This window comes from Kwoniella newhampshirensis, chromosome 11, assembly GCF_039105145.1.
Source record: "Kwoniella newhampshirensis strain CBS 13917 chromosome 11, whole genome shotgun sequence".
Taxonomy (NCBI): domain Eukaryota; kingdom Fungi; phylum Basidiomycota; class Tremellomycetes; order Tremellales; family Cryptococcaceae; genus Kwoniella; species Kwoniella newhampshirensis.
This window is the reverse complement of record NC_089964.1, coordinates 1102610-1116720: the sequence shown is the minus strand read 5'-3', so window position 1 is coordinate 1116720 and position 14111 is coordinate 1102610. Positions and strand designations below refer to the sequence as shown.

Sequence of the window (14111 nt, the reverse complement as noted above, 5' to 3'; positions counted from 1 at the left end):
AATATACACACGGGTTCATGAGCCATACGTACCATTTCAATGTTCAACCCGTTACCACCATTCAAACGCCCACCGACTTGATTCGATTATGGACCGGTTACTCGAAATGAGCTACTTTGACTTTCGGTCCTTGATAATGCTTCTTGCCCGACACGAGCCAAGCCGACAGACACAACAGACATACGAAGGCAACCACAACCACGACGTAATTCATGGAGGTGCCGGATACTGACAACAGACAATCATAAGGGAGCGTTCGTGTCACATGGGGAATATACACATACCAGGTATCGCCGGCGGGAAGCAGAAAAACGTAATGGTTACAATGGCGAAGATCGCAGCAAAGATGTTGACAAAGGCTGGAGATTTCAGAGAGCTGTCAGGAAGTCACGTTGACGTCGGTTGTCTCGTGGCAAGGACTCACGCCTAAATTTCCCCATGGTCAATATTCGCTTCGGGTACCCTTCCGGCTCGAGCACTTTGGTCCCTCGGAGGAGCACGAGCATGATCGGGATGATGTAGCTGATCTCAAGCAAGACAACACTCGAACTGAGGATCGCGTTCAACGCGACACTGGATCCGAGATCTGGTAGGTTCAGCGACGGCACACTCGCGCGAAAACTCACATATCAGACCAAAGATGATGATCCAAATGGCGACAAAGACCAGACTCCAGTGTGGGACCTGGCCATCTCATGAGCGGTCGTAATGGCTGAATGTTGAAATTATCTCCACTGACCGCAAGTCTAGGGTGTACTCGAGCCAGATGGGGTGACAATGGTCCGTACAGACCATCTCGAGCTGTACTCATGACAATGCGACTGGCTACAGTCATGAGACCTTGGGTGGCAAATGCCATGGCTGTGAGGGAAGTCAATAGACGCTCTGAATACACGTGAAAGGGATGACTGACCGACCAGGTTGAACATTATTAGACCGGTGGCTCCTGCTCTACTCGATGTAGCTTGGTAGTACGCATCGAGTAGCGCCCCATACGATGCTGGGGAACGGGGTTATCACTGATTTTGGTTCTGAATAGGACTAGCGCTCACTGGTGATCAATCCATCAAAGTCGTTGATGGAGAACAAGACACAAACGATGAAAAGGAACGAGGTGACTGAGCCAAGCAACACGGCAGATACCATAATACGAGGAGCGTTCATTCTCGGGCTGCGCAGAGGATGTCAGATACCGGCTTGGATCTCCTGACAAAACGTACTTTGGCATTTCTGGGGATGACTGATCAGCTCGGAAAGCAACATCTGAGTACCTTACACTCACCTTCTATCATATGAGATATCGCATCGAATCCAGTCAACCCAAAGGTTGACTGCAGCAAGCCCAATAAGAACGCAACACCTCCCGGCCATCCCGTCTCGTTGACAAAGGTTGTGAACACGAATCTACCCGTCTCGTAATCCCCTTTGGACGTGGATAACACCACAATGATCACCGTGACGATACCCGTGAGACTCCAAAACAGAGCTATTCGGTCGACCATGGGTAAAGCCCGCACTGCGAAAGTGTTGAGGAGGAATGCACCGACTGTGAACGCTAAATATACGAGGAAAGTATGGTAGGGCTTCGTGACGTAATTTTCGTTCCAGATGGAGATCAGGCCGATCACAAAGCTTGCACCCAAACTTGAGCCTGCCAGCTTCTGTGTCAGCGACAGTGCCGGTCTGCGAGGGCCCAAAACTGACCTGTTGCTGTGACCGAGACCCAGCCAGCCTGCGCTTCACACTTCAGCATAGCACTATCATCTTACACTACTGCACTCACCGCTGTCATCCACCCAGCGATCCAAGCGAGTCCTCTTCGATACGCCGGTGGAGCCAACAGATATGCCCAATCGTACTGTCCGCCCAGACTTGGATACACATGACATATCTCGGCCAATGTCGCGCACATGGCTAGACTTCCCACCGCAGATACACAAAGACCCCAAGTCATAGCTACCGGTCCACCGGAAGGAAGGATCAAGCTCAATCTGTGTACAAGCCGTCAGTGGACATATTCAGTATCACACCATTTCATGAAGCTATACATCCGCACTTACGATGCAGCCATCGCAGTCCACGAATTCAGCATCGCAAAAGCCATTCCAAGGGCGTCCAAAAAGCGAAAGTTCCGTTCCAGCTCGACTTCCCCTGTTTGATGAACGCGTACATCCTGGTCAAAGACTTCCACCTCAGCAGTCGGCACAACGTCTTTCTCCGTTGTATGTTTCATCCTGACGACCAAGAGGACTAATTGAAAAGTGAAAGTAGAGTAGTACCGGCCTGAGAGACGGGATATAGTGTCGAGAGATCACTTCGCTATCGGTAGAATACAAGTCACCTTTATGACTCACCGCGAGATAAGGAACGTCATAGTACAAAGAGGGAGGAACCAAAGCTTCGGTCCGACGCGCAATTTGCTTTCAACGCCGGAGTGAATGATGTTCTCTGGGTGATTGCCAGTTGTACGTACGTCCATTGATGAAGTGTGGTGGAATCCGGTCAGTCGAGCTCAGCAGAGACGCGGATTATAGTCATCCAGCCAGTAATACCGGATGCATTAAGCGACAACGTCTAGCAATAACGATAACACAACTGACAGAGTCTATTCCTATTCCTCCTCCTCTCTGACTACACGAACACATCTTAATGCATGCGTTCTGCTGTACCCTCCGCCTGCAGCAGGGCTCCCCTTGTTGTGGCAAATTTCCTAGCGGGTACACCCTCCTCGAACAACAAGTCGAGCTCGGCAAAGGTGAAGCCTTTCGTCTCTGGAATCCTGAAGTACGCCCAAACCAAACAGACAGCAGTACATCCTGCCCAGAAGAAGCCCGCTTTGGCACTGTGGGAGCTGTCAGCGAGTAGTAGTTTCGTCTCTGTGAGCACGTTGCACTCACCCCCAGTTCCAAGCGGTCGAGTTGAGCATGTAGGGTGTAATCACACCGGTCCAGATGCAGGTGATGTTGTACATGTTACGAGCGATGACGATGGTCTTGTGTCTCAGTCGAGAGGAGGGCGCCTCGGGAACAATGACATCTGCTCGAATCAGTATGTAGCTAGGTTGGCCTGATCCGTAGAGGCTCACATGTCAGAGGTCCGACTGTAGAGTCGTAGATGAAGGTAAAGATCAGAAGGAACGCTCCAACAGCCCATGAAACGCTGGAGCTGGAAGAGGGACCCAAGCTGATGAAGCCAACGAGCATGAGAGAGACAAAGATGCCCGCAAGACCGCCCAAGAAGATCGTTCTTCGACCAAATCTGTTGATTAGAGGCCATGAGACAATAGTGCCAACGAATGCGATTGCATACTGACTGTCAGCTCAGTCGTTGCGTGACAGTACTCACAAGTCCAAGACTCATATTGAAAGCCTGACTAGAAGGAAGACCGGCTTGCTCGAAGAAGTAGATAGCATACGTCTAAGAACGAATTTAGCGGTGAAGCTCGAGAGAGACGAAAGCATAGCTCACTTGGAGCACAGGGCCACACATCTGCTGAACAACCCATGTACCAACGGCAATCTCAGTTCTTCGAAGATTGGTACCCTTGAAACATTCTAGGTATCCGGCCCCGGCAGTGAGGCGCTTTTCAATGGTGTTTGTCTGAGAAAGAAGAGCGACCGTTTCGTGGGGCGTGGGAATGTTGTGGGCAGAAGAAGACGATTGTAGTCTGCTGACAGCTTTCTCGGCTTCTGTGTCTCGGCCGTGCTCGACGACTACAGGCAGGTGAGTCAAGATACTGGTCCACATTGTCACTTGTGTACTCACGCCATGTAGGAGATTCCGGGCAGAACAGACAGACGAAGATGATTGGGATGGGCCATACCCATTGGACTGCAAAGGGAATTCTGCACCATGCGTTGTTAGCTATGTGGTGATCAGCAACGTATCTCTTACTCACCTCCATCCCCATTGATCCGTACGAGACTCGACGCCCACCAAGACACCGGAAGCGATAAATTGACCAATGACCCAACAGAGGTTGACGTAACTCGTGAGATATCCTCGCAGGTTGACTGGGAGCACTTCCGATGCATAGACAGTCGTGACCGTCTGATACACTCCCCAAGGGATACCACAAAGGATCTGTCCGACGAGCTGGACTGGCAGCGATTTCCCGAAGAAAGAGATAAAGATCTGACGACGTCAGTCCCGGGCCACAGGGTTGTCACACTCACAAATGCTATCATCAAGATAGTCGCTCCAGTCATGACTTTTTTGTTCCCGTACATGTTGACCAGGTAACCAGTCGCTTGAAGACCAATGATCTCTCCGATATAAGCTCCATTGGTCACTGATATTCAGCACAATGTCCATGTATCCTTCTGACTCACCTGCAGCTTGCCATGGCGCGGTGATCGAAGGCACACCTTCGACGACTTGGTTTCCAAAGGTGTTGTTGAAGGATGTGAAACCAAGATAAGAACCAATCTGCTGTCAGCTAGGAAGGTCATAGGTTGACTCACCAGGATTGTATCGTAACCCTCCATGATGACCGCTGAGGACAGCAGGATGCTCCATCCTATAGCTTTTCGGTAGGCCTTGAGACCTTGCCTGACTGTCAAGCCATGCTCTTTGCTAGTAGCGATGCGAGCTTCGTCGGCGATCTCTTTTTCAGTGATGACAGACTGGCCGATCGCCTTCTCGTCCTCGTATTTGGCGTATGTAGCTTCCATGTTGGGACTTTGATGACTTGGACTGAGGGGATTTGGGGAAAGAGCGATAAGCATACACTATTTTATCATCGGGTTAAATGTCTTTTCGGACTGATCTCATCTTTCTGGGACGGAATGTCTCGGTCCGCTCCGAAATGATGTTCGGCTTCCGGCTCGGTCCGAGATAAGACTCGGTGCGAAATGACGTATCGCGACATTGACGAGACAGATGATCGCTTGCACGCTGTCTCGAGTGCATTGTCTGAAATTTCAGTCCTGGTTTGTTTTCTTTCATGGGTATTCGCGTGTACCTCGATCATCATGTCAATCACCACCAAGCAGCCCAGCGTATTCCAGCAGCGAGCCCACTTCAAGGAATGCTGCATCTATCAGGTGTATCCTGCTTCGTTCTGCGACTCGAACGGGGACGGTATCGGTGATATACAGGGGATGATCTCCAAATTGGATTACCTGAAAGATCTAGGCGTGGTGAGTGATTATCATGGACTTGCTTTGGCTGACACTTGTGCAGGATGTCGTATGGTTGTCTCCTGTGTACCAGTCTCCCTTCATCGACAACGGTTATGACATTTCCGACTACCAGGACATCCACCCTCAATTCGGTACACTCGCCGATGTGGATCAGCTGATTGCTGAGATGCACGCTCGAGACATGAAACTGGTGATGGATCTGGTGGTTAATCATACCAGCGACCAGCACAAGTGGTTCATCGAATCTCGCAAGTCAAAAGATAACAATCCTTACCGGGAGTTCTACATCTGGCGACCCGCAAAATGGTCCTCGTCCGGTGAGAGATTACCTCCAAACAACTGGAGAGAGGAATTTTCCAGTGGAAGTGCTTGGGAGTGGGACGAGGGTAGTCAGGAATACTTTCTACAGTGAGTGAATGGGACTTCCTAGCTCAGCTGACAGGGACTCAGTCTGTACTGTAAGGAACAGCCGGATCTGAATTGGGAGAGCCCTGCTGTACGAAAGGCTGTCTACACGGATATCATGAAGTGGTGGTTAGATCGGGGGTGCGATGGATTTAGGATGGATGTCATCAATTTGATTTCGAAGGTACCTGGCCTCCCGGATGCTACGGTACGAGATGCAAACGAGAAGTTTCAGTGGCCGTACGAACATTGCGCCAATGGGTGAGTGAAAATTCTGCGAAGCTTAGCTGATATGTCAGTCCTCGTGTACACGAGTATCTCCAGGAGATGAACAGAGAGGTCTTATCGTGGTGTGAGTGGGACTTTGGTGATATAAGCTGATAAGAAGACCCCGATTGCATCACTGTTGGAGAGACAGTAAGTGTGAACCTGTGGTAATCGCGGCTGATGTCAGCCTTTCACCCATCACGACTTTGACGTCCTGGTGCCCTACGTCCTCCCCGAGAACAAAGAGTGAGTGTATATATGAAATGCCGTGCTGACTCTGACAGACTGCAGATGATTTTCCAAGTGGGTGCTCTCGTTCCTGAGTGACTCTGACGTTGTCTAGTTTGAGCAGCAAGAAGTGGACGGATACCCACAGCTGGTACCGTGCGACTATCCTCTTACCGAGTTCAAAAAAATCACCTCCCGATGGCAAGTGGGAATGCAAGAGAGAGGCGGATGGAACTCCATCTACCTAGAGGTGAGTTGTCTCGTTTGAACTTGGCTGACCTATAGAATCACGATGTCGCTCGATCGGTCTCACGATTCGGAAACGACTCGACGCCTGAGCATCGATCGGCATCGGCCAAACTTCTTGCAATCATGGAATGTACTTTGACAGGCTCATTGTACGTGTATCAAGGGGAGGAGATTGCCATGGCGAATTTGCCTGTCGAATGGCCGATCGAGGAGTACAAGGACATCGCCAGTCAGACGTATTACTACGAGTGAGTGCATGACGTGGTGGACCACGTTGACCAAGTAGAGAACTTGCAGCAAGGAAGATTAAGCAAAACACCGAATCTCCCGATATGTCTGACGTGATGGACGGAATCCGACGTAAGGCTCGAGACCATGCCAGGAATCCAATGCAATGGGACAACTCGAGTCACGGAGGCTTCACCAGCGGCAAGCCATGGATGAGGGTACACGACGATTACCCAGATTGGAATGTTGCCAAACAGGTGAACGATTCACAGAGTGTCCTGTCGTTCTGGAAGTCAATGTTGGCATTCCGCAAGAAACATCTCAGTAGTGTGAGTCATTTTTAAAATATGGCGACGCTGAAGCATCAGATCTACGGCATTTTCACTCATCTTACACCTGACGATGAGCGTGTGTACGCTTACACCAAGGAGTACGAGTCGGAGCTGCTTCTTGTCGTCCTCAACTTTACAGACAAAGAAGTCGGCTACGCGCTACCGAATGACTTGGTGTCGAAATCGATCGAAGCGTCTATTGGAAATGGCATGAGCGAAATACTCAAGCTTGAATCGTTGGTTGCCCTCCGACCGTATGAGGGCTTTGCTGTTGTTCTCACCTAGACGATAGAGGATGGGGAATATGCATGAGGTGTACACTTTTGTCTTCCACGCAACAACCAGATTAAACACTCCAAGCTTATCAGTGTCTCGCATAGACTTGCACGTATCCCTAGCTGATCACCCAAACATCTACTCTCGCGCCGACTGACCACCCTTCCCTGTCCGAGTCATCGGCTCGTCAAGGTGATTTGAGCCGCACTGTGAAGCCGCCCGATACAAAATTTGATTCAAAGTGCCCCTCAATCCTTTCGACACTGAAGGGGAACTCGTCTTTCACCGTCCGTCCTCGATGCTTTGGCAAAATGCAGATGAAACAAAAGTAAGATCTTGACATACGCGGTATGTACAAGACGAATCTTACGTCTACCGACTGGTGTGATTTCCTCTCATTTTCCATGTACGCATGGAGCTGATGTTACAGCAGCCGTTACCGCATGACTCCTGGTCAGCTCGAACCGCGGTGAGTACGATAAATTGGCTGCAACATGGAGAGCCCTCTGTATTCTTTCTGCCGTGGACAAGATGGCTGATCGTCGTTCAAAAGACGTCTTCAGGATGCCGCTCCGAGGAGAGCAATCGCATCGAGACATGCTGTGGCAGACCTGCACTGCATCGAAAGGACGGACCTGGGCTACTGATCGATCTCCCTGCGCTATGAATGTTTTCGAACGCCGATACGCCGGATAAGAGATACGCACTCACTCGGACACTGCCAGGAAGGGAGCGGCTTGGATGCCTTGATCGCTATATCCGATTGCTATTTTCATCATGACTGTGTCTATAATCGACTGATCTCGGCCCTGGTTGGACACGAGGTGGCTTCCATCTCACGCGCAGAAACTTTTGCGGAAATCCGCAGCGAATCAGGATCAACAATAATAATAATAATAATGATAATAATCTCGGTACAATCCTCGGGAATGCTTCCGGGCATCGGTGCCTGAGAGAGACGATCACCTGTTCCGATATACACAAACTTTATAAATAATACCGTCCGCTCTTATCCCTCATCTCTCATCTGATCTATTTCCCCACCCGTTTCGAATAGTCTCTACCCGCACTCGACATGGCCACATACGAGGTCAAGAATCCCTTCGATGGACCCTCGACTGTATCGACACACCACGATGGGTCACACCCGACAACGGCATCGTCGACCGGTCGGAACGTGGTGATTCTCATGGACGGTACCGCGAACCAATACAGTATGACCAACACCAACATCATCAAGCTAGCAAGTGTCATCCAGGTCGATAGAGATCAGCTCATGTACTATGATTCGGGGGTGGGGACGACTCTCCCTGCCGCCGCCTCATCGTGGAGTGATGTCAAAAGGGCTGCGGGGGTAGTCTTGGATGAGGCTCTGGCTTGGTGAGCGAGACCTGTACAAGTGCTTGCTGATCCGTGTAGGAACTTTTCAGAGCATGTTCAGAGTGCCTACAGATATCTCATGGAGACGTACCAGTGAGTGACAGTCAGCGAGTCAATCCGCTGAAAATCAAGGAACGGCGATCGAATCTATATCTTTGGGTTTTCTCGAGGTGAGCGGATCTCTGGCGAGCAAGACTGACGACAGGTTCATACTCTGCCCGATGTCTCGCTGGTATGATTGAGAAGGTGAGCTGCCTGGCGGGGACCGTGCTGAAGTGACATCAGGTCGGCCTTCTCCCGGCGGGTAATCACAGTCAGATCCCAATGTAAGCTTGATTCCAATGAACCCAGCTGATAAGCTGTAGTGCGTACAAGATATACAAGGACCGCACCAACATCTATCCACCTTGTCCTCATGGTCGCTCTGGGCAGAACGATCATGCGTCCGCGACAGAGAGTCTCGCGCACGGATACAAGAGGACCTTCGGTATCAGCAAGGCGGTGCGGGTGCATTTTCTCGGCGTGTATGATACGGTCGCGAGCTTAGGGATGCTGGAGGTGAAGGGTGAGCCGAACATACCATACCGGTGGGGAGATGTCCAAAATTGACTTGCGCGAAATCTCAGAGCTTCCCTTCGCCTCCAATGTCGATATGGTCGGATTCTTCCGACAGGCTCTCGCTCTGAACGAGCGTCGAGCAAAGTTCCAACCTGTCTATCGTCATCCAGATGTCCCTGTCGCCGACATCGCTACACCATTCTGCACGGAACATATCGTGCACAAGCTGTCAAGGTTCTTCACCAACCTGACCTACCACGCAAAAGGTCTGATCGGAAAGCTGAGCCCCGACATTCATTCTGAAAAGAATGAGGTAGGGGTGGAAATGCAGAGTGGCGACGCATGTGGCCATCCAGGCGCAAACGGAAAGCAGCTCCGCTCGAAAGAAGTCTGGTTCCTTGGCTGTCACAGCGATGTTGGTGGAGGGAATGATGAGAACGGTCAGGCATCTTTGTCCAATATAACCTTCAGGTGGATGCTTCGAGAGGCTGAACACTGTGGACTCAAGCTCGACGCGCCAAATGTCCTCCTCCAATCGGCACTGGACGTCCCTCCGGTCGCCAAATACATCGAGTCCATTCCCAACCTCAGTCCTCTCGTTGACGAGCTGAAGCAGCACTTCTTCCATCGACTCATCCAACTTCATGAGCAAGCAGAGATTCGTCGCGAGATTGAAAGCATTCTGACGCCAGACAAGATCCATATGTTGATCGATCTGGCGGCAGCCTTCGACACGGAGTCCCAGTACTTCTCTCCAAACGAGATTCGTGCCAAGGAATCTGATCTCAGGAGATTACCGAAAGAATCACTGACTTGGAAATGGTGGATCCTCGAGTGGATGATACTGCAGACGAGGACCTACTCTGGAGGAGCTGGAGGTAAGAGCGGAGATGGAGGTTTTTCCTGGAGGTAAGTCGCAAGAGCAGAAGACCAAGCTGATGAGCAGAATCAACAAATTCCGATATCGCAAAATGCTCCCGGGAAAACTACAGTTGATCCATCGCTCGGTCCAGCGCAAGCTCCAATATGACGCTCATTTCAAGGGCGATCGGACAGTTCGTCCTTGGACCAGACCCAAGGATCTCTTGCCGCGCGATTGGGACGTAACTTGGGATGACTTGAGGGACGAAAACGGTCTTCCAGCAGGCGGATGGGAGGATTGATCGTCCTGGAAAGTGCTGCCGGATGGAAAGTTTTGGGCTTTGAGGTCAGGGCGATTTAGCTACTGTATTGGAAAGGATCAAGATCTGGTGTAGTGTTATCTATCGGAGCGGAATCAAGTGCGACCTGAAAATAAAAGATGCAATGCATGTCAATCTATTCGTCTAGCGATCGTGTCATGGGCCGTACTCCTCAATGACGCTTCTAGGCTTCACATACTTGCCGATTGGCTCATATGGAATATCATCATACCCGAATGCGCCGAGAGCTCCCAGCTCCAAACCCCTAGGAGTGTCCGTCCACTGTGGAGCAGCGGTGATACCGAGGACAAATACCCGGAGTCCGTACTTGTAGTCTGGAGTGCCGAGTGCATGTCCGGTTTGCGCGTCCAAGACAGCGATGAGATCTGGCACTCCAGCAGAGATCTGGCCAGTCAGCGACAGTCATCACATTGCGAACTCACCTTCGTCACACCATCAATAGTGTGCTGACACATGAGATTCTCGTTCTTGAATGGGACTGCATACTGGTTCAGCCAAATTCTCGGTGATCAACTCACTCGTCATTGTGCCCTCAAACCTCTCCCTCGGGTTCAACGGATCTTCATCTTCCTCTTCCTCGGCTTTGAGAGCCTGTATAACGATCTCACCGTAACTATGCCCCTTGAAGATTTTCCTGCTGACATCGACGACTTTCCCGCTGAACAGAACTCTCGCGCTCGAGTCGCCTCCCAATGCGTCGACCAGGATTCGTCCGATATTGCTTACGTTGGACTGCTTATTGGCCAGCACCACAGCCCGACCTAATCGCCAAGCTTGTGAGACCGTATTCTTGATCATAGCTCGCTCGCATTGTGCCTTGGTCAGTGGTCGATGGGCCACTCCTGCATGCGTGCCCATCTCGACGCAGGCACCGCGCTGCACAGCATCGACGTCTCGGTCGCTTTTAGCTCGCGTCATTACCTACCAGGTCAGCACTGCTCTGCTACCATGCGACTTACCGAAACATTGCCGTCGCCACTGCTCATTGCAGCAGGCAGCATCGATTCGCCACGAGTGCCAGTGTCGTATACATTTGGCGTGGTCTGCCACCCAGTAGGATATGCCCGGCCCTTCACTGATCAGCAAGAGCTTATCTATGAGATACTCACCATGAAATCTCCGTCGAGAACAGGAGTATCGATGTATGTGGACGCACCCGTGATCATGCTGATCATACCATTTCCACCACCTATCTCGAGAGCTGCCAAAGCGGCACATCGGTCCATCTGCAATGAGTGTCCGCCCATCTTGAAAGATTGCTCACCCTTAGAAAGCTCATCAACTCCTGGACAGCTTCGTTATACTCCTCGTTGACTAGTCTTTCCTGCGAGACTTCGGGACTGCCCATTCCACCTCCCCAGATCACGAGGTCATCGTCCTGCAATTCTGATATATCGATAATTTTGATGGTGGCGCCGGCCCGTAGCAGTTCTCGTATTGCCAAAAACTTCGAGTAAGGTGAACCTCCGCCACCGCAACCTAAGATGTAGCAGCCGATGGCAATCCATTCGGCGTCGACCTCGGACAGTATCCATTCTCGCTCGTTGGTGACATGCGGAATGTAAGAAAGGATGGTAACGGCTGTAACCGGGACATCAATAGTAGGTAGGGGTTTCGAACGGATGTTTGCTGGTTGGAGAGATCTGACAGAGTGAGAGTCTGTGTTGCTTGTACCCGAAGAGCTCTTCTTTGACTGAGGGCCGAGGGTGACAGCCGCACCGGTCCATGGGCCGGCTGCTTTGACGTAGAATCGGGCCCTTCCAGATGTGTCTGAGAATGATCAGTGCCCTGCTAGTGCCATTCACAATCCACTCACATGCGATCGGGATGACTTCGGTTTCTACAATGACTGTATTGTTCGGATCTGCACCGGCAGCCGCAGCCTTATCGATAGCTCTCTGCTCCACCTTCTTGCGCACATCCGACAGAGGACTAGTACTCGTGTCTTCGAAGGTGTCGATCACTCCAGAGACTTGTGCGCAAGCGGCTCCCACAGCATTTGCTGCATCGTAGAAAGGGAATCGATGCACCTTGCTGACTCCTTTGAGGACATCAGGTGCAAGAATCGCACCGCCTCCCACCAAGTATACGGGCACATCCTGAGTCGATGTCTTCATGCTTTCTAGAGCTAGCTCGATCATGTTCTTCATTCTTGCCTGAGCCGCCTCTCTGACTGCTCTCGGCACTTTCCTGACGAGATCCACAGTCCCAACATCGGGCGCGAGGCCAGCAGCGACCACGATATCTGTCGTCGTGAGAGTTTCTCCACCAAAAGCAAGACATTGCTCAATCCTGTACCCTACCGAATCGGGTCCCACAGTCACCTTTCCAGTGGGCTCGTCTACCCTGACTCGAGAGCCACCACCGAGACCGAAGGAGTGAACGTGGGGCATCGAGAAGTTGAGAGGCACTCCGCATAGCTCATGACGTGCACCTGCTTGTCGAGGAAATCCAGTGGGAAGGAGGACGCCAACTTCGGTCTACAAGAGGGTGGGGTCAGCGCTGACGCACAACTCTGGATTTATACCCACAGTCGTTCCTCCGACATCGATGACCAGAGCGGTCTCCTTTCGAGCTCCACCGCTCGCCAAGCCAGCCAAGAAATTTGCACCTCTCATTGAATTGGTAGGGCCCGAGCTGAAAGTCTTGATGGGGAAATGCTCGGCTTGATCACATGTCATAAGTGTGCCATCGTTGGAGGTCAGGAAGAGGGGTACGTCGAGTTCCAAGGCTTCGAGAGAAGCTCGGAAGCCTGATACGGCGACTTGGGCGAACGCAAGTAGAGAGGCGTTGAGTATAGTTGCGTTCTCTCTTTCCAGTAGACCTTTGCCAACGTCAGTGGAATTGATCCATGCATGAGCTGATAAGCTTACTCACCGATGTTCGCTACCTCTTTGGATATGGTGACTTTGATACCCGGAATCTCAGCTTTCAGGACATCCCTCACCTGCTCTTCCTGCTTGAGATCATGGTCGATCGGAGAATAGACACCGGAAACCGCGACCGTTTTTATATCTTGCTTCTTGAGCTCGACGCAGATGCCCCTGATCTCGTTCACATCAACCTGTAGTATTGTCAGTATCGCCTCACTGTGTGTCCACTGTGTGTACGTTATTGCGCTCACAGTGGAGATCTCTTTTCCGTCAACCTGTAGTCCTCCTTCGGCCATCCACACCGGTCCTTCCAAGACCGCACGAAGCTCGTAGGGAAAGCTAACAAAAGGAGGACACAATCGACTATGTGCTCCGCAAAGCCTGATCACACCGACTCTCTCTAGCTTTCGTACATCACGCTCGACGAGACTGTTCACGAACGATGTCGTGCCTATGGCGATGGCTTGAATGCGGGATCTGTCCGTGGACGCTTGCTCGAGACAACCGGAGATGGCACGTTGAATGCCGAGCGTAACATCGGGAGTGGTGGGAGACTTGAATGACGCGAGGATAGGAGTGGTGGTCGATGGAGTGAGGTCGAGAATGACCGCATCGCTACATGATCTTTCTCAGCTCGCTCAACGCACAAGCATGAATGAGTGGAATACACTCACGTATTGGTTCCGCCCACATCGACGCCGATCCTCAGCGATTTGCGTGTGACCGTCATGATGGCTTTTGATGCTGTCTGTCCACGACAAAAGCACAAATCGACGAAGACGGAGTGACCTTTGACATCAACATGGACTGTCGGGGACAAGTCGTGTGCATGCAATGACCTACTTTAGGATGGGAAAGGCGTCGGATGCAAAGATGCATGACTCGGCGGAGTCCAAGTTGATCGAGCTTATCTCACCCTCGCACACTCATCTCGGTTCCACAACATCATTTGCGGCAACTTGCTTAGCG

The 14111-nt window shown here is 51.3% G+C and overlaps 5 protein-coding genes across 5 annotated transcripts; 2 read left to right on the top strand and 3 right to left on the bottom strand.

Moving 5' to 3' along the window:
- Nucleotides 1–97: 97 nt before the first annotated feature.
- On the bottom strand, nucleotides 98–2233 carry IAR55_005578 (uncharacterized protein; the record flags this gene model as incomplete). The annotated part of the gene is made up of 12 exons (XM_066948669.1): nucleotides 98–228; nucleotides 285–359; nucleotides 425–586; nucleotides 636–684; nucleotides 740–861; nucleotides 914–1000; nucleotides 1053–1171; nucleotides 1221–1230; nucleotides 1283–1651; nucleotides 1705–1732; nucleotides 1784–1991; nucleotides 2061–2233. 12 exons carry the CDS (start codon nucleotides 2231–2233, stop codon nucleotides 98–100), a joined length of 1533 nt encoding a protein of 510 aa, XP_066801237.1.
- A 413-nt stretch (nucleotides 2234–2646) lies between these two features.
- IAR55_005577 (uncharacterized protein) lies at nucleotides 2647–4673 on the bottom strand (the record flags this gene model as incomplete). Its single annotated transcript, XM_066948668.1, has 9 exons — nucleotides 2647–2842; nucleotides 2898–3036; nucleotides 3086–3165; nucleotides 3230–3258; nucleotides 3346–3417; nucleotides 3469–3713; nucleotides 3766–3845; nucleotides 3899–4134; nucleotides 4332–4673. The coding sequence occupies 9 exons, from the start codon at nucleotides 4671–4673 to the stop codon at nucleotides 2647–2649; spliced, it is 1419 nt and encodes a 472-aa protein (XP_066801236.1).
- A 300-nt stretch (nucleotides 4674–4973) lies between these two features.
- On the top strand, nucleotides 4974–7138 carry IAR55_005576 (uncharacterized protein; the record flags this gene model as incomplete). Its single annotated transcript, XM_066948667.1, has 7 exons — nucleotides 4974–5141; nucleotides 5185–5552; nucleotides 5595–5810; nucleotides 6101–6119; nucleotides 6330–6541; nucleotides 6676–6778; nucleotides 6890–7138. 7 exons carry the CDS (start codon nucleotides 4974–4976, stop codon nucleotides 7136–7138), a joined length of 1335 nt encoding a protein of 444 aa, XP_066801235.1.
- A 1066-nt stretch (nucleotides 7139–8204) lies between these two features.
- Nucleotides 8205–10230, top strand: IAR55_005575 (uncharacterized protein; the record flags this gene model as incomplete). Its single annotated transcript, XM_066948666.1, has 4 exons — nucleotides 8205–8509; nucleotides 8875–9074; nucleotides 9136–9976; nucleotides 10140–10230. 4 exons carry the CDS (start codon nucleotides 8205–8207, stop codon nucleotides 10228–10230), a joined length of 1437 nt encoding a protein of 478 aa, XP_066801234.1.
- A 174-nt stretch (nucleotides 10231–10404) lies between these two features.
- Nucleotides 10405–13872, bottom strand: IAR55_005574 (uncharacterized protein; the record flags this gene model as incomplete). The annotated part of the gene is made up of 9 exons (XM_066948665.1): nucleotides 10405–10634; nucleotides 10788–11145; nucleotides 11229–11339; nucleotides 11534–12039; nucleotides 12086–12749; nucleotides 12801–13093; nucleotides 13147–13333; nucleotides 13394–13757; nucleotides 13817–13872. 9 exons carry the CDS (start codon nucleotides 13870–13872, stop codon nucleotides 10405–10407), a joined length of 2769 nt encoding a protein of 922 aa, XP_066801233.1.
- Between the last annotated feature and the right edge of the window lie 239 nt (nucleotides 13873–14111).